Below are 26,696 nucleotides of genomic sequence, written 5' to 3'. Positions count from 1 at the left end.
CAAAGTGGAGGAGAAAGAGAGAGGGGAGAATGTGCATTCTGCAGTGATTCAGTGATTCTACGATATATATGATACTAAAGCAGCAGGTTTCGATAAAGGCTATAGTGCCAGCCAGCGATAAAGTGTAGAATTAACAGTGTAGCAAGTAAGTTAAGCGAGTAAGTGATAGAAAATGACACGAAAGTAACTCTCCAATATTTTTTTATTATGTCATATTAGATGAATTGTAATAGATAAATATACCGAAGAGATGATATTAATGTCATATTGAAGCATAATAAACTCGTCTCCCTCTCGCCTCCTACCTGTCTTGCATATACCAACAACAGCCAATAAAGATAAGTGTGATGTTAATTTATTTAATATTACAAATCAGATCTTACTCCTAAACCAATATTATTTCATAGTGACTATCTGTCCATTTAACTTGTTTACCATTACTCAATTGTAGTCCCTTATATATTTTTTGTCCTTTATTTTAGCTCTATATAACTACCTTAGATCATATATTCGCAATTGTTAAACTAATCAAGGTGCTATTCTCAGGTGCTAAAGTTAATAAGTTCACTATTTTGCCATTATACTCCAAAGCTCATTTATTTAATTACCACTTTATTGTTCACCACAACTTATATTAGTCCCTTTTATATTATAATTTTATATTATAATTCTAACTTTAAAGAATTACCTTTAAAGTACTACCTACTATCATATTCCCAAGCTCCATTATTTGATCATCACTTTATTTGTTCACCACAAATTATTTTAGTCCCTTTTATATTGTCTCCCTTATTTTAGCTTTAAACAACTACCTTAGCTCATTATTTTTTACATTTGTTAAATAATTCAGGTGCTATTTTTTTGAGCTTTAGAATATTTACTTTATTTTTTACATAATTCTAACTATAGATTCACTACAAATCTTATGATTACAAGCATTGATCCTGATACCAACCTCTTATTTAATGACTTAAATGATTCAAACAGTTACTGTAATTACTACACAGCAGAACAATCAAAGGCACTTCTCAGAGCCAACAACAACATAACTATCTTTAACTACAATATCAGATCTTTAAGCAAGCATTATGATGACCTCCTAGCATTACTAAATTCCTTGCATGCCAATATGTCCATTATTACACTAACTGAAACCTGGCTAAAGCCTGATACTACAGATGTCTATGCCATTCCTGGTTACACAGCCATACACAACTGTAGGCCAGACCAACAAGGGGGTGGCACAGCTATATACTACTCAGACCAACTAGAATGTATCACGAATACTTGCACAAGGGATGAACATGGGGAATATATAATAGCTAAATTCAAATCCAAATACCTACAAAAACCTCTCACAGTGATAAACATCTACAGAATTCCACAATCAAACATTAGCCAATTTAGTCAAAACCTAGGAAGTATGATAACTGATGCAAGCATGAACAAAGATCACTTACTACTCTCAGGTGACTTCAATATAAATCTCCTGCAAGACCAGGACCCACACGTTACTGAATTCACAAACACAATGAGTAACTGCATGTTGCTACCAACAGTAACAAAACCTACAAGAGTTACAGAGACTAGTGTTTCCCTACTTGACCACATCTGGACCAACACCATATCCCCTTTAAAATCAGGCATAATTACAGATAATACCACAGACCACTACCCTACTTTCCTCATAACAACTCTTGGTAAAATACCCCAAGACACTACTAAAGTCACCTTCAGACTTCACAATGAGGCAGCCATTAATAACTTCACAACAGCAGTAACAAACATTGACTGGCACACTGAGCTAGAAATCTATACAGATATTGACGAATGTTTTAATAATTTTCTAAAAAAGACCCAATACCTTTATAACAAGCACTGCCCTAAAAAAACTAAACAGATGACAGCTAAGAGACTGAACAGTCCCTGGCTAACACCCAGCATTCTCAAATCCATAAATACAAAACACCGATATGAAAAACAGTACAGAATGGGTCACATAACCGGAGACCAAACAAAACGTTACTCGTCAATCCTAACCAGCCTGATAAGAAGGGCAAAAAAATTGTATTATGAGAACAGATTATCCACTTACGAGGTGATATAAAAAAGACCTGGAAGACCCTATCAGAAATTCTGGGAACAAAAAAGATATCACGACATAGCAAAATAAAATTAGCAAAATCAGATGAACCCCAACTCCCACCAACAGAAACAGCAAACAGACTAAGTGATTTCTTCTCCACTATAGGTCAAAACCTTGCCAATAATATCCCAAGCTCAGATACCCCACCAAATGACTACCTCACTGGCAACTACCCGAACACACTGTTCCTAGCTCCGACTAACCCATACGAAGTCTCCCTTATTATCAACGCACTGAAAAACAAGGCAGGAGATTTAAATACCTTGCCACCCTTTATATACAAAAAAGCGTCACAAGTACTATCACCAATCATTGCAACACTCTTTAACAAATCCATTGAATCCTCCACCTTCCCAACAGTTCTCAAAATAGCAAGGGTCACCCCGATCCATAAAGGAGGAGACCAAACAGAGTTGAATAACTATAGGCCAATATCCAATTTACACCCTCTCTCAAAAATCTTCAAAAAATTAATTCATCAACGAATCCACTCCTACCTCATCTCCCATAACATTCTCAACCCCTGCCAATTTGGATTCAGGCCTAATAAAAATACTAATGATGCTATTATACACATGCTAGAACATATATACACTGTAATAGAGAGAAAAGAAGTCCCACTGGGGATCTTCATTGACTTACGTAAAGCTTTTGATACAGTTGACCATGACTTGCTCCATGTAAAATTGTCACACTATGGTATTAGAGGGCACTCCCTCAACTACCTCAAGTCTTACCTCAGCAACAGAAGCCAATATGTGTACGCAAATGGGACAAGCTCTTCCGCACAACCAATTACAGTTGGTGTCCCACAGGGAAGTGTCCTTGGCCCTCTTCTCTTTCTCCTATACATAAATGACCTACCAAATGCTTCACAATTACTCAAACCCACACTTTTTGCAGATGACACCACATACGTCTTCTCTCACCCGAGCCCAGTCACGCTAGCCAATACTGTAAACACCGAATTACAGAAAATATCTACCTGGATGAGGACTAACAAACTTACACTAAACATTGACAAAACCTACTTCATTCAGTTTGGTAGCAGAGCTACAGATGTACCTCTTAACATAACGATAAACAGATCACCTATCACAAAGCTAACAGAGGGAAAATTCTTAGGAATCCACCTCAATAATAGACTCAAATTTCATACACATATACAACAAATTTCTAAGAAAATTTCCAAGACTGTAGGCATACTATCGAAGATACGGTACTATGTTCCACAGTCAGCCCTCCTGGCTCTTTATCACTCTCTTATTTACCCCTATCTCACCTATGGAATTTGTGCATGGGGCTCAACAACAACTAACCATCTCAGACCATTAATTACCCAACAAAAGGCTGCAGTTAGAATGATAACAAATTCTCACTACAGGCAGCACACTCCACCAATATTCAAAACACTCAACCTACTCACCATACAAAACATCCATACTTATTATTGCACTTATTACATACATAGAACACTTAACTCTGATATTAACCCTCCCCTCAAACATCTCCTTGCCAACCTCAACAGAACACATGACCATAATACAAGGCACAGATCACTCTTTGATGTTCCTCGTGTCCATCTCACGCTATGCAAAAACTCAATGCACATAAAAGGCCCTAATATCTGGAATTCATTACCTGTAAATATAAAAGAAACACTACCTGTTTATAAATTCAAGTCTCTTCTCAAAGTTCACTTACTCACTCAAAACCAAATAAATACTGAATAACTGAACCATATAAATTGTATATCCTAAATGTTACTCACAATTATATCACACAAATGTTAAACCTAACTTTGTTATTTTTTTAAATACACTACCTAACAGAATACTCCATTCTACTGAATGAACAGCAATGCATGCAACCATAGGACCTGTCTTTGTAATACTCATTTGTATTTTATAGTTATCTGTTTACAATAATGTCTTATCACTGATTTCATCATTGCTTAGTTAATCTTAAGTTAATTTTAAGCCAGCCCGTAATGCTATGCATATAAGTGGCTTTGGCATGCTGCTCTTACCTGTATTTTTTGTACCTCTGTTTGTATGCTAAAATTTCTAAATAAATAAATTGTTTTCTGTATGTATATCTATATTTAATCTTTAAAAAAAATATTTTTTGTTAATACTTTTGGGTGTCTGAAATGGATTAACTGGATTTCCATTATTTCTTATGGGGAAAATTAATTTGGCTAACGGCAAAATTGATTAAAGGAAAGCTCTCTGGAACAGATTAATGCCATTACCCGAGGGTCCACTGTATTTACACTTTAATTTATAAGAAATATATACACTTTAACCTATAAATAAGAAATATTTACATTATATAAATAAGAAATATTTACAGTTACCTTGGAGGAGCTGGCAGAGGGCAACATATGTTGTCAGTGCCCTCTATACCTCAAACAACAATGGAAGAATTAAGTTTCGTGTCATCATTTTTTTATCGCTTAATCACTTAACTTATATGCTACACTTTATTGCTGGCTGGCGCTATAGCCATTATCGGCTCATGCTGCTTTAGTATCATACATATCATAGAATCAATGAAGAAGGGACATTCTCCCCTCCGAATGACCTATGGTTGGCAAGTCAAACGACGATTCAAGAGTCAATATTTTGACGAAAAAAATCACGATTTGCGAAAATTATGAATATCGATGCTTATGAAAAATGAGGGTCCACTGTACTTTTTATTCTTACTTCTTACATTTTAGACATTCCCTATGAAATTATTATTATACAATTTTTTTTTAATCAGCATCTATTTTTTTTCATTAGTATAAATTTCTCTTTTGATATTGTCCTATTTCCTTTGATACATTTTATCCCTATAAATGGAATACCCTTATTTTTCTATCTTTTTTCCTAGTACTTCTATGCCAGAGATGTGAATAAACATAGGCTAGATATTATAATTATAATGGGGTTGCATAATTTTACTAAAGTGTCATGAAGGTATACGCCCATAACAATTAATATTTGAAGTGTTCTTTAAGATCCAAGGTAAATTAACTAAAAAGTAAAACACAGGTGAAGAAGCCATTCTTGGCCATTATAAGCTGGCCCTCTCCTAATAGGGTTAGTTTTTACGAAATGAGGGATTGAATCATTTTCTTTCTAGAAGTTAGACAGTTCTGATTTCTTCCTTTTACAAATTACACTATTCTAACTTAAAATGTCTAGTTGGTCGGTTGGTCGGTTGGCAGGCCCATTAGCAAATTATTACATAAAAAATATGTATAGATAGATACTGAAAGTGTGACACCAAAGATATAAATAAATACACATCAGTAATTATTATATAGTGTAGATGGAATATATTACAAACTGAAAATTATAGTAAAAGTTATTCTTGACCCTTTCAGGGTCGACAGGCCCTCTCTGAGACTTGTTCTCATGGTTGGCCAAATTTCAAAAAAAAAAATTATTTTTTCTTGTGAAAAGATAGAGAATCTTTTCCCGATCATTATGACACCAAAAGTATGAAATTTGATGGAAAACTTACGGAATTATGCTCTTGCGAAGTTAGTGATCTTGACGATGTTTATGCATCGGCAATTTTGCCCACTTTGAGCCCTATTTTCGGCCAATTCCAGTGTACTTGTCGACAAAAATCATAACTATTCGCTAGAACTCCATTTTTTCTATCGAATGAGTACAAGAAACCACCCATTTACCGATTTCAACTATCCAATACAGTGGTCAGAACTTAGCAATTTTGCCAATTTCACACAAATTTCAAAAGATGCCAATTTCCAAATAGGGTCCAGAATAAACAAGACATTCTTGGCACTAACATTTCCTCTGTTCATTAGTCACATCCCCATGCCCCTCTTACATTCTTTTGCTTTCCACTTCGAATTTTTATTCTCACAAAAAAATAGAAGATTTACTGTTATGCAGACTACTGCATTAGTGTAGAAATGGTATAAATAATATCAGTGCACTTGTAAAAGAATATTAGACTCACCAGTTGACGTGTATTGGACGCATAGCATGATTTGTTTACTTTGAACTTTGGTAAAAATCGAACATTTCTGCTACTTCGAGCTCAATTTCAAGGTACTTTTCTTTGTAAAACCAATCAAAATCATCTCAATTTCTGTAATACACCTTCCATTCTATAAAATGAGACCAGGAAAACTAGAATACAACAATAAATACCATACAAAAATACAGTTCAAAGTCGCTGTTTTAATCCAAAAACACGGTCAAAGTTTTTTTTTTCTCATTATGCACTGTGTGCTGCAGGATTTTTTTATACTGCGCACTCTGACCACATACACACATTCTTTCATATGTAGGCCTACCAGCTTTCTTTGAAGGCACTAGAATTTAGGCGTACTAGTACGTCAAAAACCCTGGTGCTTAAGCCGTACTAGTACGGCCGAAACCCTGAAAGGGTTAAGTCAATAAATTTGAGAAATATAAAATCAGGCGTCTTCTTTGAAACCTAACATACAGTGGAACCTCTAATTACGAGTTTAATCCTTTCCATGACCTTGCTCGCAACTGGATTTGCTCGTTTGCAGAGTCAATTTTCCTCATTTAAATTAATTGAAATGGAATTAATTCGTTCCAGTGGAATTCTAGGCATGAGAAAGTACTTTAATAATTTCCCTAATATCAACTCTACAGCTTATTTATCTATCACAATTCATGTAATATGACATAATAAACAATATTAATAACATAGAAACATGATATATACACCAGAATGAATAAAATGCATGTCATTAGGTATGTGGCTAGTGGTGGTGACAGCAGCCATTGTTGTTGGGGTTTATAGGGCCACCACAGCAGCCATTCCTGCTCCTGACTACATGTGTACAGAACCTAGGATAACCCAAAAAAGTCAGACAGAGTAACTTATAAGTTCTACACTCTTAATGCTTCACTTAATTGCTACACTCTTAATGCTACACTTAATTGCTACACACTTAATGCTACACTTAATTGCTACACTCTTAATGCTACACTTTGCCACTGCTGCTTCATGTTGTCTGCCACTGCTACCTCATGATGTATGCCACTGCTGCTTATGTTGTCTGCCACTGCTACCTCATGATGTCTACCACTGATGTCGCCAAAGAATCAAACATTTCTGCTATTTTGAGCTCAATTTCAAGGTACTTTTTATCGTGAAACCAATTAAAATCATATTTATTTTTGTAGTAAATCTTTCATTCTATCACACGAGACCAAATAAAACAAGAATACAACCATAAAAATCATACGAAAATATACTGCTAAGGGGAGGCTAATGGCTGAGAAATGAACTCTGTTATTTATGGTCCTGTTTCTTTCATTTTTGGAGTACGTTAAGAAACATCTTTTCATCATACATTGCCCAAGTTTCAATAAGATAGCCCAACAAACAACTTAGATCCAACTCCCTAGATCAAGAGCAAGAGCCCCCTCACCAGTGTCAATTAACCTCCCTTGAGGCCTGCTCGCACCTAGAAATTTTGCTCGCGTCTGGAAGCAAAAAATCGACCAAGCAGCTGCTCGTATCTGGAAAAACTCGCATGTGGATGTACTCGTAAGTAGAGGTTCCACTGTATTTTTTAAAACACTGCTGTTTATGATTCATTTTAGTACATTTCTTATTTGTAATTCAATTTAATTTCCATGTTCAGGGCCCCCCCAAACCTAAAGTGCACTGGGCCTCCCAAGGTCTAAATCCAGCCATGGTCAGGGGCCCAAGACTGTTCAACTGCCCCCCAAAATACATATGGGGAATTACCAACAGACCCCTGGCTGTCTTCAAGCAGGCACTGGAGAGGCACAAAGTCAGTACCTGACCAGCCAGGCTGTGGTTTGTATGTCGGGTTGCATGTGGCCAACAGTAACAGCCTGGTTGATCAGGCCTGATCTACCATGAGGCCTGGTCACAGACCAGGCCATGGGAGCATTGACCTCAGGAACTCTCTCCAGGTACACTCCAGGTATCCTTTCTTACTCTGCCTTTGGCATACTCTTCATCCTCGCTGGTCTCTGATCTTGCACATTACACTTTTAGCACATCTTGCTCTGCAGCACTGTATGACCCATGTAGGTTTAGCACTTATTTTTTAATGCAATAAACATAATAATGTCAAAGTCGAGCCAAGGTCAGAAGCATCGAAGAGATCAGTTGTAACTTCTACACTGGAATCCCTAATACAACTGAACCAGCAATATGTTGTCAAACTAAACCAGGTCATCCAACTCTGTCCCTCTTCTTTCAGGCCTCCTTTTAACCCTTTCAGGGTCCGTCCCGTAGATCTACGGCTGGTCGGTGAGTGTCCAAACCGTAGATCTATGCCAAAATTCTAGCGCCGTCAAATTTAGCGCAAAAGCGCTCATAGGCCTACATATGAGAGAACGGGTCTGTGCCGTGGCTGTGCGCCGTAAACAAAAAATCTAGGCGCCTGCATAGCATTGTGGGAACGCCGGCTCAGTCACCCTTGTTCACCATGTCTCGTCGCAAGTCAGCTCTCACTCCCCGGAAAATTGGGACTCTCCTCTTCCTGTCTGATAGTTCTGACACTGATGGAAGTGGAAATGAAGACGAATTCTACGGCTTTGATAAGTTAGTGACCGAAAATAATGACCAGGATATCGATAATAGTGCAGAAAACCCCGACGATCCTCGACCTTCTACCTCTGGTGTGGGCACTCGTGACTCACGGTCGGGTGTTCCTAAACGTAAGAGAAAACTAATATTTTCCCGTGGCCTGGCCTCTGACTTCAGTAATGACGATGATTCTGACGTGGATTGTGATTTTATTGCGCTCGACGATCGTTCGAGTAGTGATAGTGAGGAAACATATTCACCAGTGAAGCGTCGGTATGTTCGCCGCCGCATGCGCTCGGGTAGTGTACCCTATGCTGTGCCCAGGGGACGGAGTACATCCCGTAGTACATCCCGGAGTACATCCCGTGGCCCTACACCCGTTTTAGGTAGTGATAGTGAGGATGATGTGGCTACACTTGGCATGGATGGGCCACAGACATCAGTGGATGGTGTTAGTGGGGCTGGTGGTGGTAGTGGCACCACCATGCGTGACTCGCTGTGCCACGCGGGAACCCACGCTGCTGACTCGTCAGTTCAAGGACAAAGCGGAGCGTCACCCACCAGCCCGCCACAACCACCCGTACAACCAGCCTATGATGTCCAGTATCCACCAGCAAACCGTATCTGGGATTGGCAGCAAAATCCCAATTTTGTTCCCAGCCCTCACCACTTTGATGACTCGCAAAGTGGAATTCTACCTACCTGTCCCCTTGGAACCACGGCCAATGAACTGGAATTCTTTGAATTATTTTTTGACCAGCCATTGATGGAAACTATTGTCAGGGAAAGTAATAAGTATTTTCAGTACACCATGGCAAATACGATCTTATCACCACAGTCAAGACTACACAGGTGGAAAGAGACGACTGTTGCAGAAATGTATTTGCTTTTTGCAACAATAATGCTTATGCCTCACGTCTATAAGCATAATATAAAAGCATACTGGTCCACAGATCGGCTAATTTGTACCCCATCCTTCAGTGAAATAATACCAGTGAACAGGTTTATCTTACTGTTACGTATGTTGCACTTCTCTGACAAAACCAGGCCTGACAGAAGTGACAGGTTATACAAGATTAGAAATGTTTTCATGTATCTCAAACAAAAGTTCAGGATATACTTTTATCCATTCAAGAATCTTGTAATTGACGAGTCTTTGATTTTGTTCAAAGGTAGACTGTCATTCAAGCAGTATATACCGAGCAAGAGGAACCGCTTTGGTATAAAATTGTTTGTACTCTGTGATTGTGACAGTGGCCTGGTGTTGGATATTGTTGTATACACGGGTAGTAAAACATTGAAAGATACCAAGATGTTATTGGGTATATCAGGTGACGTAGTGAGAAACATGATGGCACCTTATCTTGGTAAGGGGCATACATTATATACCGATAACTGGTACACAAGCCCATTACTCAGTGATTTCATGCGAGTGAACAAGACAGATGTGTGTGGCACAGTGCGTTCTAATCGTAAACATATGCCCAGGCTCAACGCAGGTGTTCGTGGTGATGACGTGCAGGTGTTTACTGCCAATGACATCATGGCATTACGGTGGCATGACAAACGAGATGTCACATTGTTGACAACCATTCACCGTAATGAAATGCAAGACAGTGGCAAAGTTGATCGAGTGACTAATGAACGTATTCGAAAACCAGTGACAGTGATTGATTATACACAAAACATGCGCTTGGTTGACAAGTGTGACATGCAGATTGGTTTTGTTGACTGTGTTCGTAAGAGTTACAAGTGGTACATGAAACTTTTCTTCCATCTCATGGACATTTCAATGCTGAATGCATATAATATGTACCAAATAAAGACTGGTAACAGACCACCGTATGGTGAATTTTGTTTGTCTGTTGTCAGACAACTCATAATGAAGTACCAGGTAACAACACCTGCAATACAACATGGTCCTCGAATTCATCACAATATACCCAAGCGTTTGAGAAGAGAAGGTGATCATTTCATAATACAGCTTCCTTCAACTCAAAAGAAATTTGCTCAGAAGAGATGCATTGTCTGTGCACAAACAAAACGACGGCAACAAAGACGCAAAGACACTCGGTTTATGTGTGAGGAATGTAAGGTGCCTCTGTGCATGGTGCCTTGTTTCAAGGAGTTCCACAAGCTCCAGCAGTTCTAAAACCATGTCCAGTGATTGTAAATATGTAAATATATGATAGAACATTAGTATTATACAATATTTGTGCATGTTTATTGTAATAAACAACAGTGGTAAACAATAATATGATAATAACTTTAGTGCGGTTATTGTGTTCAATACAGTGAGTTTATATATATAAATTATATACAGTATTGGTCTCTCAGGCCCCAAATGTTAGTAGGAATAGAAAAAAATTGGAAAAGAAAAGAAAAAACAACTAAAACAACAAAATAATATAATACGCGTATGTGGAATTCGTCGATGTTGCCGCCACCACATCATTTTCTACAAACTTCTTGGCACTGTATCTCGGTAAGTACTGATCAGATTCTAATTTTTTTTGTTTTATTACCTTCACAAAAATATGCTCTTTAATTCTGTAAGAAAAAATAATTTTTTTTTTTTTCAAAATTTCTTGGACACTGGTGCGTGACTTCAGATTTTGGCCTTGGACCCTGAAAGGGTTAACTCCCATAGAAAATATATTATGCATTTTGTCCCACTGTATTACTACTGTAACTAAATAACTTCCTGTATCTTCACCATCTCCATTCAGTCACTCCACAAAACAGAAAATCATTGAACCAGTTCAGAATAATAAGTTATACTTTTAAAATTGTACCATTTGTTCATTAGCTACCTTTCTTACTGTACATATGATTGTAGTCAATCATATACACAGAAAGAAAGGTGTTGTTAAGCATTAGGATTAGTTTGCCTGAAATGCACTGTATACTAGTTGCATTCTTTTGCGCCTATGTTTTTTTACTATTTAATTAACACACTGGCCGATTCCCACCAAGGCAGGGTGGCCCGAAAAAGAAAAACTTTCACCATCATTCACTCCATCACTGTCTTGCCAGAAGGGTGCTTTACACTATAATTTTTAAACTGCAACGTTAACGCCCCTCCTTCAGAGTGCAGGCACTGTACTTCCCATCTCCAGGACTCAAGTCCGGCCTGCCGGTTTCCCTGAATCCCTTCATAAATGTTACTTTGCCCACACTCCAACAGCACGTCAAGTATTAAAAACCATTTGGCTCCATTCACTCCTATAAAACATGCTCACGCATGCCCACTGGAAGTCAAAACCCCTCACACACAAAACCTCCTTTACCCCCTCCCTCCAACCTTTCCTAGGCCGACCCCTAACCCGCCTTCCTTCCACTACAGACTGATACACTCTTGAAGTCACTCTGTTTTGCTCCATTCTCTCTACATGTCCGAACCACCTGAACAACCCTTCCTCAGCCCTCTGGACAACAGTTTTGATAATCCCGCACCTCCTCCTAACTTCCAAACTACGAATTCTCTGCATTATATTCACACCACACATTGCCCTCAGACATGACATCTCCACTGCCTCCAGCCTTCTCCTTGCTGCAACATTCATCACCCATGCTTCACACCCACATAAGAGCATTGGTAAAACTATACTCTCATACATTCCCCTCTTTGCCTCCAAGGACAAAGTTCTTTGTCTCTACACACTCCTAAGTGAACTGCTCACCCTTTTCCCCTCATCACTTCTATGATTCACCTCATCTTTCTTAGACCCATCCCCTGACACATCCACTCCCAAATATCTGAATACATTCACCTCCTTCATACTATCTCCCTCCAATCTGATATCCAATCTTTCATCACCTAATCTTTTTGTTATCCTAATAACTTTATTCTTTCCTGTATTCATTTTTAATTTTCTTCTTTTGCATACCCTACCAAATTCATCCACCAACCTCTGCAACTTCTCTTCAGAATCTCCCAAGAGCACAGTGTCATCAGCAAAGAGCAACAGTGACAACTCCCACTTCATGTGTGATTCTTTATCTTTTAACTCCACACCTCTTGCCAAGACCCTCGCATTTACTTCTCTTACAACCCCATCTATAAATATATTAAACAACCACGGTGACATCACACATCCTTGTCTAAGGCCTACTTTTACTGGGAAATAATCTCCCTCTTTCCTACATACTCTAACTTGAGCCTCACTATCCTCGTAAAAACTCTTCACTGCTTTCAGTAACCTACCTCCTACACCATACACCTGCAACATCTGCCACATTGCCCCCCTATCCACCCTGTCATACGCCTTTTCCAAATCCATAAATGCCACAAAAACCTCTTTAGCCTTTTCTAAATACTGTTCACTTATATGTTTCACTGTAAACACCTGGTCCACACATCCCCTACCTTTCCTAAAGCCTCCTTGTTCATCTGCTATCCTATTCTCCGTCTTACTCTTAATTCTTTCAATAATAACTCTACCATACACTTTACCAGGTATACTCAACAGACTTATCCCCCTATAATTTTTGCACTCACTTTTGTCCCTTTTGCCTTTATACATAGGAACTATGCATGCTCTCTGCCAGGAGCTATGACTCGACCCCTGCAACCACAAATAGGTGAGTACATTTATTAAATAATTGCACCAACCACTCCAAAACTATAACCCCACCTGCGTTTAACATTTCTATCTTTATCCCATCAATCCCGGCTGCCTTACCCCCTTTCATTTTACCTACTGCCTCACGAACTTCCCCCACACTCACAACTGGCTCTTCCTCACTCCTACAAGATGTTATTCCTCCTTGCCCTATACACGAAATCACAGCTTCCCTATCTTCATCAACATTTAACAATTCCGCAAAATATTCCTTCCATCTTCCCAATACCTCTAACTCTCCATTTAATAACTCTCCTCTCCTATTTTTAACTGACAAATCCATTTGTTCTCTAGGCTTCCTTAACTTGTTAATCTCACTCCAAAACTTTTTCTTATTTTCAACAAAATTTGTTGATAACATCTCACCCACTCTCTCATTTGCTCTCTTTTTACATTGCTTCACCACTCTCTTAACCTCTCTCTTTTTCTCCATATACTCTTCCCTCGTTGCATCACTTCTACTTTGTAAAAACTTCTCATATGCTAATTTTTTCTCCCTTACTACTTTCTTTACATCATCATTTCACCAATCGCTCCTCTTCCCTCCCGCACCCACTTTCCTGTAACCACAAACTTCTGCTGAACACTCTAACACTACATTTTTAAACCTACCCCATACCTCTTCGACCCCATTATCTATGCTCTCATTAGCCCATCTATCCTCCAATAGCAGTTTATATCTTACCCTAACTGCCTCCTCTTTTAGTTTATAAACCTTCACCTCTCTCTTCCCTGATGCTTCTATTCTCCTTGCATCCCATCTACCTTTTACTCTCAGTGTAGCTACAACTAAGAAGTGATCTGATATATCTGTGGCCCCTCTATAAACATGTACATCCTGAAGTCTACTCAACAGTCTTTTATCTACCAATACATAATCCAACAAACTATTGTCATTTCGCCCTACATCATATCTTGTATACCTATTTATCCTCTTTTTTTTTAAATATGTATTACCTATAACTAAACCCCTTTCTATACAAAGTTCAATCAAAGAGCTCCCATTATCATTTACACCTGGCACCCCAAACTTACCTACCACACCCTCTCTAAAAGTTTCTCCTACTTTAGCATTCAGGTCTCCTACCACAATTACTCTCTCACTTGGTTCAAAGGTTCCTATACATTCACTTAATATCTCCCAAAATCTCTCTCTCTCCTCTACATTCCTCTCTTCTCCAGGTGCATACATGCTTATTATGGCCCACTTTTTGCATCCAACCTTTACTTTAATCCACATAATCCTTGAATTTACACATTCATATTCTCTTTTCTCCTTCCATAACTGATCCTTCAACATTACTGCTACTCCTTCCTTAGCTCTAACTCTCTCAGATACTCCAGATTTAATCCCATTTATTTCCCCCCACCGAAACTCCCCTACCCCCTTCAGCTTTGTTTCGCTTAGGGCCAGGACATCCAACTTCTTTTCATTTATAACATCAGCAATCATCTATTTCTTGTCATCCACACTACATCCACGCACATTCAAGCATCCCAGTTTTATAAAGTTTTTTTCTTCTTCTCTTTTTTAGTAAATGTCTACAGGAGAAGGGGTTACTAGCCCATCGCTCCCGGCATTTTAGTCGCCTCATATGACACGCATGGCTTACGGAGGAAAGATTCTTTTCCACTTCCCCATGGACAGTAGAGGAAATAAAGAAGAGCAAGAGCTATTTAGAAAAAGGAGAAAAACCTATATGTATGTATATATATATGCATGTGCATGTCCGTGAAGTGTGACCAAAGTGTAAGTAGGAGTAGCAAGATATCCCTGTTATCTAGCGAGTTTATGAGACAGAAAAAGACTGTTTTATTACATGTAAACTACATTATTTTTGTACCACAAAGAAACAAAATTTTTAATTTGCATGAGGTATTGCACAAAGACGGTACAGTCAAACCTCGATTTACAAGTTTAATCCGTTCAGTGATCTAGCTCGTAACCTGATCTGCTCGTATGCTGAATCAATTTTCCTCATTTAAATTAGCTGAAATGCCATTAATCCATTCCAACGTAATTCCTCCTCTCAGGAGGCATGACAATATACACTTCAGTATAACGCTAATATCAACTCTACAGCTTACTTATCTATCACAATTCATCTAATATGACATAATAAACAATATAAATAACATAGAAACCTGATATATATACATGTACTCTAGAATGAATAAAACACATACAGTGGACCCTCACCTAACAATATTAATCCGTTCCTGAGAGCTCAACGTTAGCCGAAATTATCGTTAGCCGAATTAATTTTCCCCACAGAAATAATGGAAATCAAATTAATCCATTCCTGACACCCCAAAGTATGAAAAGAAAATTACCACATGAAATATACATTTTTATACACCCAAAAAGAAGACGACATGCACAATTACTACTGTACTAAATAAAGAATACATGACACTTACCTTTATTGAAGATCTGGTGATGATTGATGGGATGGGAGGAGGGGAGATGGTGGAAGTTGTTACTGTTTGGAAGGGGAATGACCTTCCATGAGGACTTGAGGTAGCAAGTCCTTTTCCGGGGTTACTTCCCTTCTTCTTTTAAACCTTTCAGGGTTTCTTATGTACTAGTACGGCTTACGCACCAGGGTTTTTGATGTACTAGTACGCCTAAATTCTAGCGCCCTCAAATCTAGTGAGAGAAAGCTGGTAGGCCTACATATGAAAGAATGGGTCTATGTGGTCAATGTGCGCAGTATAAAAAAATCCTGCAGCACACAGTGCGTAATGAGAAAAAAAAAACTTTGACAGTGTTTTTGGTTTAAAACAGCGACTTTGCACTGTATTTTCGTATGGTATTTATGATGGTATTATAGTTTTCCTGGTCTCATTTTATAGAATGGAAGACATTACAGAAATTGAGATGATTTTGATTGGTTTTACAATGAAAAGTACCTTGAAATTGAGCTCAAAGTAGCAGAAATCTTCAATTTTTCCCAAAGTTCAAAAGTAAACAAATCATGCTACACATCCAATACACGTCAACTGGTGAGTCTAATATTCTTTCACAAGTGTGGTGATATTATTTATACCATTTCTACACTAATGCAGTAGTCTGCATAACAGTAAATCTTCTATTTTTTGTGATAATAAAAATTCAAAGTGGAAAGCAAAAGAATGTAAAAGGGGCATGGGGGCGTGGCTAATGAACAGAGGAAATGTTATTTTAGTGCCCGGAATGTCTTTCTTGTTTATTCTGGACCCTGTGTGGAAATTGGCATCTTTTGAAATTTGTGTGAAATTGGCAAAATTGCTAAATTCTGACCAATGAATTGGATAGTTGAAATTCTTAAATGGGTGGTTTCGTGTACTCATTCAATAGAAAAAATGGAGTTCTAGCGAAATAGTTATGATTTTTGTTAACTAGTACACTGGAATTGGCCGAAAATAGGGCTAAAAGTGGGCAAAATTGCTGATGCGTAAACATCGTCGAGACCGTTAACTTCACGAGAGCATAATTCCGCAAGTTTTCCATCATATTTCATACTTTTGGTGTCATTACGATCAGGAAAAGATTCTCTATCTTTTCATAAGAAAAATATATATATATATTTTTTTGAAATTTGGGCAACCCTGAGAACAAGTCTTTGAGAGGGCCTGGCGATCCTGAAAGGGGTAATGCCACTAGGATCAGCTTGAGAGTCACTGGACCTCTGTCGCACAACAAATCTGTCCATAGAGCTCTGTACCTCGCGTTCCTTTAAGATTTGCCTAAAATGCGCCACAACATTGTCATTGTAATAGTCACCAGCATGGCTTGCAATAGCTGTGTTAGGGTGATTGTCATCCATAAAGGTTTGCAGTTCAACTCACTTTGCACACATTTCCTTAATCTCTTTTTTCAATTCCATACTAATTCTCGCCCTTTTTACCACAGGGTTGACACTAGAAGCTTTCTTGGGGTCCATGGTGACTTATTTTGCAGTTACAAGCACTAAAAACACTGGGATAATGTGAAATGTACCGAGTGCATGCGTAGATGTGACTGCACTGGCTGGCTTATAAACACTGGCACCCACGGGGCAGCGTGGACAGGTCCCAGACGAATCACGTTGGGTGAGTGTTTTATCATTAGGCGGGGCAAAATTTCGTTAGGCAGATTTAACGGTATGCAATGCGTTCGTCAGGCGAGGGTTCACTGTATGTCATTATGTAACAAGTGGTGGCAGCCATTCCTTTTCCCATTGTTGTGGTATTCACTGCCGTGTTGTGGTGGCATTCTGAAGCTCACTTGTTATTTTAATATTATTATTATAATATTATTATAGTATTATATTATTATTATTATATTATTATATATTATATTATTATTATTATTATTATTATTATTATATTATTATATTATAGTATTATTATTATTATAATAGGGAAGCACTTATACAGTGTCTGTGGGGGGAGACGAAAGGTATTCAGGCTTAATTTACGGAACTGGAGCACAGATCAGCTGGAGCACTAGATCAAGAGCCTTTCACCAGCATCAAGGAACCTCCCTTGAGTCGGAAGCTCACAACCTGAATTTTGGCTTGTATCCAGGAGCAACAAATCGACCGAGTGACAGCTCATATCCTGGAAAATTCGTATGGTGGGGCACTCATAAGTAATTCATTGAATTACCATATATGCCATGTTTATATACTTCATGCTTGTTGCTACAGCTAGGAACCTGAACATGCACTTAGTTGACTAATTAGCCAAGCAAAAAATGTTGAAAAAAGTAAATTTACTTTTATATTTTACAAGAAATTTATTTTAATATTCTTAGAAATAGCAGCAAAATAAAAGAAGACCTGACTTACCTGAACAACGTGATTACAACCTTGTACAGTTTTTTCTACTTTTACTGCACAGTTGCCACATTCTTGATAACATGGTTTCGTACACAGATGTCCACATGGAAGTGTATTTTTACAGGGTTTATGACATCTGATATCTTCAATATGTTCAGAACAATCAACCTTATAAGCCACATGACCACATGGTAATGTTTTCTTCACTTTTATTATGCAAGGACTACATTCTTGATAACATTTCTTCAGGCAGTTATGCTTTTGTAAACACCCTGCATTCAGTCTTGCGCAATATTCTAAACACTGATAAAAAATATGGTCTGGATCTGATGTGCGGTGACACTTTTGTCTACATTTGTGACCACAATCCAGTCTAGTATCACAGTCCATGGAACAAGGAAACAGTTGTGGATCATAATGGCAAGGCATCTTAAACTTGTGATGACAGATAGGTTTTTCTTTGATCACTTCACTTGGACACTTGTGATTATCTGGGTTAACATGACAAGGAATAGTGTGACTATGACTACAGGGTAAGACTTTCATAACAGGAACTTCACACTGTGTACATGTTTCCCAACATTTCTTTGGACATTGATGGTCCAAGTCACAGAGAATCTTGAGGCAAGGAACTCGACACTTAAAATTTTTATGTTCTAAATCATCCATGTGACAAATCTTGGGACAGGAATGTTTGCACTTTGGAAGAGAACCACCACATACTTGAAGACATCCCCCCTCTGGGCTTTTGTTGACGAAGTCTGCACCTGATGATACCAATGTTAACTGATCAGGATGATTTTCACACTTAAGAGTTAAGGAATTGCCAATTGAGTTTTCGTCAGTGAGATCTTTGTTAATCTTCTTCCAAAGTTCACTTGAGGTACAAAGAAGATCCATATTTCCAGTGATGTATAACCCATGCTTGGCACGTGAGAGGGCAACACAAACTCGGTTATCAGTACGAAGGAAGCCAACATTTCCTTCTGAATTACTTCGAACTAACGATAAGAGGATAATATCATTCTCTTCTCCCTGAAAGTTGTCCACTACACAGATCCTCACACTCTGACATACCCGGTGATTTCTCTGAAGCTGTTGAAAAATAAAATAGTGGTTTTAGTATTCTATAAGTGGTGCAACTACAAATATAATCTTAACTTTTATAGTTGACAGGATATAAATAATGAAGTTCATCAAATGAATATCACAATAAAATTTATGGTGTTTTGCCTTACACTGTTCTGCTAATACGACATTTCAAATTATGACCAAAACTCGCTATATGGCTTAACCCACCTGACTTTCTAATATGGTCACCATGCCCCACCCGATTTGTTTACATTCTCCATGATTTCTGTGTCTCTCCATTATGTCTAGAAACTTCAAAATTTCAAGCATTTTCAAGTAATTTCATATTTTTTATATACGTCCTGTGTTAATTATTCTTATGTGTACCTATACAGTGGACCCCCACCTTACGATATTAATCCGTTCCTGAGAGCTCATCGTAAACCAAAATTATCGCTAGCCGAATTAATTTTCCCCATAAGAAATAATGGAAATCAAATTAATCCATTCCTAACACCCCAAAGTATGAAAAAAATTATTTTTACGACACGAAATATTAATTTTAATACACACGTGCACAATTACTACTCTACTAAGAAAAGAATACATGACACTTACCTTTATTGAGGATCTGGTGATGATTGATGGGATGGGAGGAGGGGAGAGAGTGGAAGTTATTGTTTAGAAGGGGAATCCCCTTGCAATAGGACTTGAGGTATACCTGGAGTTTACCTGGAGAGTTCTGGGGGTCAATGCCCCCGCGGCCCAGTTTGTGACCAGACTTCATGGTTGATCAGCGCCTGATCAACCAGGCTGTTACTGCTGGCTACATGTAATCCAACGTATGAGCCACAGCCAGGCTGGTCAGGTACCAACTTTAGGTGCTTGTCTAGTGCCTGCTTGAAGACAGCCAGGGGTCTTTTGGTAATCCCCCTTATGTATGCTGGGAGGCAGTTGAACAGTCTCGGGCCCCTGACACTTATTGTATTGTCTCTTAACGTGCTAGTGACACCCCTGCTTTTCATTGGGGAGATGTTGCATCGTCTGCCAAGTCTTTTGCTTTCGTTGTGAGTGATTTTCATATTCAAGTTCAGTACTAGCTCCACTAGGATTTTCCAGGTGTATATAATCATGTATCTCTCCCACCTGCATTCCAGGGAGTACAGGTTCAGGAACTTCAAGTGCTCCCAGTTATTGAGGTGTTTTATCTCCGTTATGCGTGCCGTGAAGGTTCTATGTACATTTTCTAGGTCAGCAATTTCACCTGCCTTGATAGGTGCAGTTAATGTGCAGCAATATTCCAGCCTAGATAAAACAAGCGACCTGAAGAGTGTCATCAGGGGCTTGGCATCCCTAGTTTTGAAGGTTCTCATTATCCATGCTGTCATTTTTCTAGCAGATGCGATTGATACAATGTTATGGTCCTTGAAGGTGAGATCCTCCGACACGATCACTCCCAGGTCTTTGACGTTGATTTTTCGCTCTATTTTGAGGTTGGAATTTGTTTTGTACTCTGATGAAGTTTTAATTTCCTCATATTTACCTAATCGGAGTAATTAAAATTTCTCATCGTTGAACTTCATATTGTTTTCTGCAGCCCACTGAAAGATTTGGTTGATGTCCGCCTGGAGCCTTGTAGTATCTGCAATGGAAGACACTGTCATGCAGATTCGGGTGTCATCCACAAAGGAAGACACGGTGCTGTGGCTGAAATCCTTGTCTATGTCAGATATGAGGATGAGAAACAAGATGGGAGCAAGTACTGTGCCATGTGGAACAGAGCTTTTCCCAGTAGCGGCTTCAGACTTTACTCTGTTGACTACTACTTTTTGTGTTCTGTTTGTGAGGAAATTATAGATCCATCTACCAACTTTTCCTGTTATTCCTTTAGCACGAATTTTGTGCACTATTACGCCATGGTCACATTTGTCGAAGGCTTTTGCAAAGTCTGTATATATTACATCTGCATTCTTTTTGTCTTCTAGTGCATCTAGGACCTTGTCGTAGTGATCCAGTAGTTGGGACAGACAGGAGCGACATGCTCTAAACCCATGTTGCTCTGGGTTGTGTAATTGATGGGTATCCAGATGGGTGGTGATGTTGCTTCTTAGGACCCTCTCAAAGATTTTTATGATATGGGATGTTAGTGCTATTGCTTTGTAGTTCTTTGCTATTGCTTTACTGCCCCCTTTGTGGAGTGGGGCTATGTCTGTTGTTTTTAGTAACTGTGGGATGACCCCCATGTCCATGCTCCCCCTCCATAGGATGGTAAAAGCTCATGATAGGGGCTTCTTGCAGTTCTTGATGAACACGGAGTTCCATGAGTCTGGCCCTGGGGCAGAGTGCATGGGCATGTCATTTATTGCCTGTTCAAAGTCATTTGGCATCAGAATAACATCAGATAGGCTTGTGTTTACCAAATTCTGTGGCTCTCTCATAAAAAATTCATTTTGATCTTTGACTCTCAGTCTGGTTAGTGGCTTGCTAAAAACTGAGTCATATTGGGATTTGAGTAGCTCACTCATTTCTGTTGTCATCTGTGTAGGACCCATCTTGTTTAAGTAGGGGCCCAATACTGGATGTTGTTCTCGACTTTGATTTGGCATAAGAAAAGAAATACTTTGGGTTTCTTTCAATTTCATTTATGGCTTTTAGTTCTTCCCGTGATTCCTGACTCCTATAAGATTCCTTTAGCTTAAGTTCGATGATTGCTATTTCTCTGACCAGGGTCTCCCTACACATTTCAGATATATTGGCCTCTTTTAGCCACTCTGTTATTCTTTTCTGTCACCTGTAAAGGGAGCACCTGTCTCTTTCTATTTTACATCTCCTTTTTTTTCTTAAAGGAACAAGCCTTGAAGACACATCAAGTGCAGCTGAGTTAATCTGTTCTAGGCATAAGTTGGGGTCTGTGTTGCTTAGTCTATCTTCCCAGCTTATATCGTTTAGGACCTGGTTTACTTGGTCCCACTTTATGTTCTTGTTACTGAAGTTGAATTTGGTGAAGGCTCCCTCGAGACCAATCTCATTTTGCCAGTCTGGGGCTCCGCGCATACATGTCTGAACCTCGATTATGTTGTGATCTGAGTATGTTGTTTTTGATATGGTGACATTTTGTATCAGATCATCATTGTTAGTGAAGATGAGGTCTAGTGTATTCTCCAGTCTCGTGGGCTCTATTACTTGCTGGTTTATGTTGAATTTTGTGCAGACATTTAAAAGCTCGTGTGTGTGTGAGTTCTCGTCAGAGCTGCCTCCTGGTGTTATAACTGCAACAACATTATTTGCTATATTCCTCCATTTTAGGTGCCTCAATTTGAAATCCTCCAGAAGCAAGATGTTGGGGGCAGGAGCTGGAAGATTTTCCAGACAGTGGTCAATTTTTAACAGCTGTTCCTGTAATTGCTGGGACGTTCAGAGGCTTGTAGACTACCACAATGACTAGGTTTTGGTTCTCGATCTTTACTGCTAAAACTTCCACTACATCATTTGAGGCATTAAGCAGTTCTGTGCAAATAAGTGACTCTGCGATATACAGCCGCCCCCCCCTCCTTTTTCCTGTTCACTCTGTCGCATCTGTATAGGTTGTAACCTGGGATCCATATTTTGTTGTCCAAGTGATCCTTTATGTGTGTCTCTATGAAAGCCGCGAACATTGCATTTGCCTCTGCAAGCAGTCCACGGATGAAAGGTATTTTGTTGTTCGTTGCTGGCTTGAGACCCTGTATATTTGCAAAGAAGAATGTCATCGGACTAGTAGTATTGGTGGTACTGCGGGGCATTTTTTTTTTTCTGGCCCTAGTATCTGTATCTGTTGGTTTGGAGTGGAGGTCAACGGCTGTGGTTCCACTCCAGAAATGACTGGATTTGGCATACGATTTCTGCCATTTCCTGCCAGGTTTTTTTCCTTCCTGGCACTGAAAAACCTCTCCCTCTTGTGTGGCTGTGGCTACCCATGTTTTCCCATGGCCTGGATGTTTTGTATCTTTTTGTCCCCTTTAGGTGGTGTGCCTGGCAATTTAAGTTATAGCACAGTCTTTCCTGTACTGAAGAGGGACACATTTCAGGGTGAAAAAGCTTACAGGAAGGGAGTTTGCATTTTCCTGTTGTCATATGGGCACGGCATTTTCTAGGGTGGTCAGAGTTGCACGTCCCATCTGTTTTTCCAGATTTCCCATGCCTGCAGATACCAAGTGCATAGTATGTGCACAGGCTTGACTTCCTGTTGCCTTGGGTTTTTGTGACAGTATTCCCTGTTGGTGCATGTTTACCTGTCTCATTCCTATCCTCACTATTACTAACAATGGAGCTCTCATTAGCTGTTTCTGGTAATATATCCTCACTGTTGCTAGTGGAGTCCCCTTGTTTGCTATCGCCTGTGGTATTACTAGTTTGTAATATTGGATTTATCTTGTCCTTGACTACACTTGTTTCCCCACTACAGCTCCTGTCTCCCTCGAGGCCATTTATATGCATTCCCTCATGCGCGTACATTTACTGTCTACCTGGACAGCACTTCCAGCCTCGCCATTACTGTCTACCAGGACAGCACCTCCAGCCCCACATTTACAGTCTATCAGGGCAGCACCTCCAGCTTCACCATTACTGTCTACCAGGACAGGACTTCCAGCCCCACATTTATGGTCTATCAGGGCAGCACCTCCAGCCTTGCCGTTTCTGACTACATGGTAGCAAGTCCTTTTCCGGGGTTACTTCCCTTCTTCTTTTAATGCCACTAGGACCAGCTTGAGTCACTGGACCTCTGTCGCACAACAAATCTGTCCATAGAGCTCTGTACCTTGCATTCCTTTAAGACTTTCCTAAATTGGGCCATAACATTGTCATTGTACAGGTTGCCAACACGGCTTGCAGTAGCTGTGTCAGGGCGATTTTCATCCATAAAGGTTTGCAGTTCAACCCACTTTGCACACATTTCCTTAATCTCTTTTTTCAATTCCATACTAATTCTCGCCCTTTTTACCACAGGGATGGCACTAGAAGCTTTCTTGGGGTCCATGGTGACTTATTTTGCAGTTACAAGCACTAAAAACACTGGGATAATGTGAAATGTACCGAATGTATGCATAGATGCGACCGCACTGGCAGGCTTGTAAACACTGGCGCTGAGGCCACACGTGGGATGCGTCCCGGACGAATCATGTAAAGTGAGTTTTTTATCATGAGGTGAGGCAAAATTTTTGTGTTCAAATGCTTCGTATGGTGGATTTAATATAATGAGATGCGTTCGTAAGGCGGGGTTCCACTGTAGTATATACCGAGTCAAAAAAGGAGAATTAGTGTGCAATACCTAGAAGAGTTTACTCTCAGAGGGGAACTATAGGCCTAGCATGCCGTGTGCAAAATAACAATAGAACTTTTCTTTGTCAAAGGAAAGAAAGTCTCCCTGATAATAGTGTAATAGTAACTGAAGTGATAGGCTTAAAGAGGCAGGTGCCAGAAGTCACCAGAAACCTACCACACAGGTCAGCTGTTTTAATAATCTTCCTAGCATACTAGTGTACCTCGCCTATAATCTAGTGATACCAGTGGGGAAAAGTTTTCCTCTAAATTATGAAAAGTTGCAAAATCTTGAGGGAATACAAAAAGTGTACAGTTTTGAAAAAATACGATATCAGTGAAGGTTTACAACAATTCAATTCAATTCAAGTTTATTCTATATAAGGGTTACAATGTGGGGTTTACAGGTTTTGGGTATTGTGTGGTTTACATGTTATAAAACTCTAATTACAGAGGGGGCCACTAGGACACCTAGCATGGCTAGGCATCTTGAGCAGACCATTTATCATCCAGAAACCTTACCACAGTGTTGTAGTAGCAATTAACAGTAACATAATGGTACTTAGTGGGGTGGAGTGACCATCATTAGTTTTTTTCTTCATTTTTGAAATACTAGACATATACAGTGGAAATTCATGTAACCTGTAGTTAGCAGTGGTCGCAATATACACAACGAAAAGCAAATATTACTCCAGCAAAAGCGACTTTCCTCCAATAATCTTCACCAGCCAACTATAGTGATAACATAGCATTTGTTGTGGTAGAGACGGAAAAAATCTAGAAAAGCTAAATACAGTGATCTATAAATCTTCAGGCTGTAACTAAGTGTTGAGGTCTCGACCATTCATCATTGTAGGAGCTGACAGCAATCACTGGTTCTCCAACATGCAAGTTATACTTTTGTATCACTCTAATCACATATTACTTGGTTAAATAATCTCCAGCAGTTCCTTCATGTGTTAGCCCAAATCATCGATCAGATATGTTTTAAATAAGTGATCCACTGATCAGATTCAACTGGTTCTGAACCCTTGACCGGTTTCAAACGGATTTGTTGGACAATAAAATGGACTATAAACAGACAGGGTTTTAGGGGCCCTTATCAAACACAAACAATAACTATAAAGCAGTCACTTAGAGCAGTAAGCTTGTCCTAATATACAAGTACAGTTAGAAACAGAAATACAAATAGCCAGATCTTCACTTTAAGGAGGTTATTAGTAGAGAATTCAAGAGGTTATTAGTAGAATTACAGTAAATCAACCTTTAAAATCACATTATAAAATCCTGTGTAGTCTGCAGTAAATCAAACAGGCTTCCACATGGATTACATGCCACTTTTGTGGAAATTGGTGTCATGCCCCTTGTGCAGATACTCAAGAATTATCTACAAGATGTATTAAATCAGGGAAGTGTTTTTGGGTATGCCCAAATGAGATCAATCTCTGGACTAAAATCTCATTGGTATTAAAAGAGGATAACATCAAAGCAGCCTTCATAGAAAATCTGGAAGCATTCTATAACAGATGGGAAAATAAAAAGTCAGGGCTGGATGGTGCTATCGCCCTTGGTGCAGATGCTTTCCTGGCCGACAGTAACTGTATGCATGAGGGAATGCATATTAACCCTTTCAGGGTCCGGGCTGTAGATCTATAGCTTTACGTTCAGGGTCCAAACCGTAGATCTACACCATGAGTGAGCTCAGCTCACTCTGATAAGCTGTGAGTGGTAAATTTGGGCCTAGATATGAGAGAATACATCTATGTGGTATGTGTGCACCACATAAAACAAATCCTGCAGCACACAGTTTACCTGGAGTTTACCTGGAGAGAGTTCCGGGGGTCAACGCCCCCATGGCCCGGTCTGTGACCAGGCCTCCTGGTGGATCAGTGCCTGATCAACCAGGCTGTTGGTGCTGGCTGCACGCAAACCAACGTACGAGCCATGATTTTCCATTAAAACAGTGATTTTGCAGTGTTTTTCGTATGTTTTTTATAGTTATATTTGCAATTTCTTGGTCTCATTTGATAGAATGGAAGACATATTACAGAAATGGAGATGATTTTGCTTGGTTTTAGCACTGGAAATCACTTGAAACTGAGCTCAAAGTAACAGAAATGTTAAATTTTTGCTGATGTTCAAGAGTAAAATGACCTCACACGTCTAATACACGCCAGCTGG

General features: G+C 39.2%; 1 protein-coding gene across 5 annotated transcripts in view; it reads right to left on the bottom strand.

Moving 5' to 3' along the window:
* The window catches only part of LOC128687835 (NFX1-type zinc finger-containing protein 1), a 772,006-nt gene that overhangs the window by 290,952 nt on the left and 454,358 nt on the right, over positions 1-26,696 (bottom strand). For 4 of the 5 annotated variants that reach the window (XM_070079951.1, XM_070079996.1, XM_070080099.1 and 1 more), the window contains one exon: positions 18,156-19,241. The exons of the other annotated variant lie outside the window; for it this stretch is intronic. In XM_070079951.1, coding sequence (XP_069936052.1) covers positions 18,156-19,241 — 1,086 coding nt within the window. The remainder of the gene's footprint in view (positions 1-18,155; positions 19,242-26,696) is intronic. 5 annotated transcript variants of the gene reach the window in all.

The sequence above is a fragment of the Cherax quadricarinatus genome, chromosome 1, assembly GCF_038502225.1.
Source record: "Cherax quadricarinatus isolate ZL_2023a chromosome 1, ASM3850222v1, whole genome shotgun sequence".
Classification (NCBI taxonomy): Eukaryota; Metazoa; Arthropoda; class Malacostraca; order Decapoda; family Parastacidae; genus Cherax; species Cherax quadricarinatus.
Note: the sequence above shows the minus strand (reverse complement) of the source record. Positions and strands in the feature narration are given on the sequence as shown.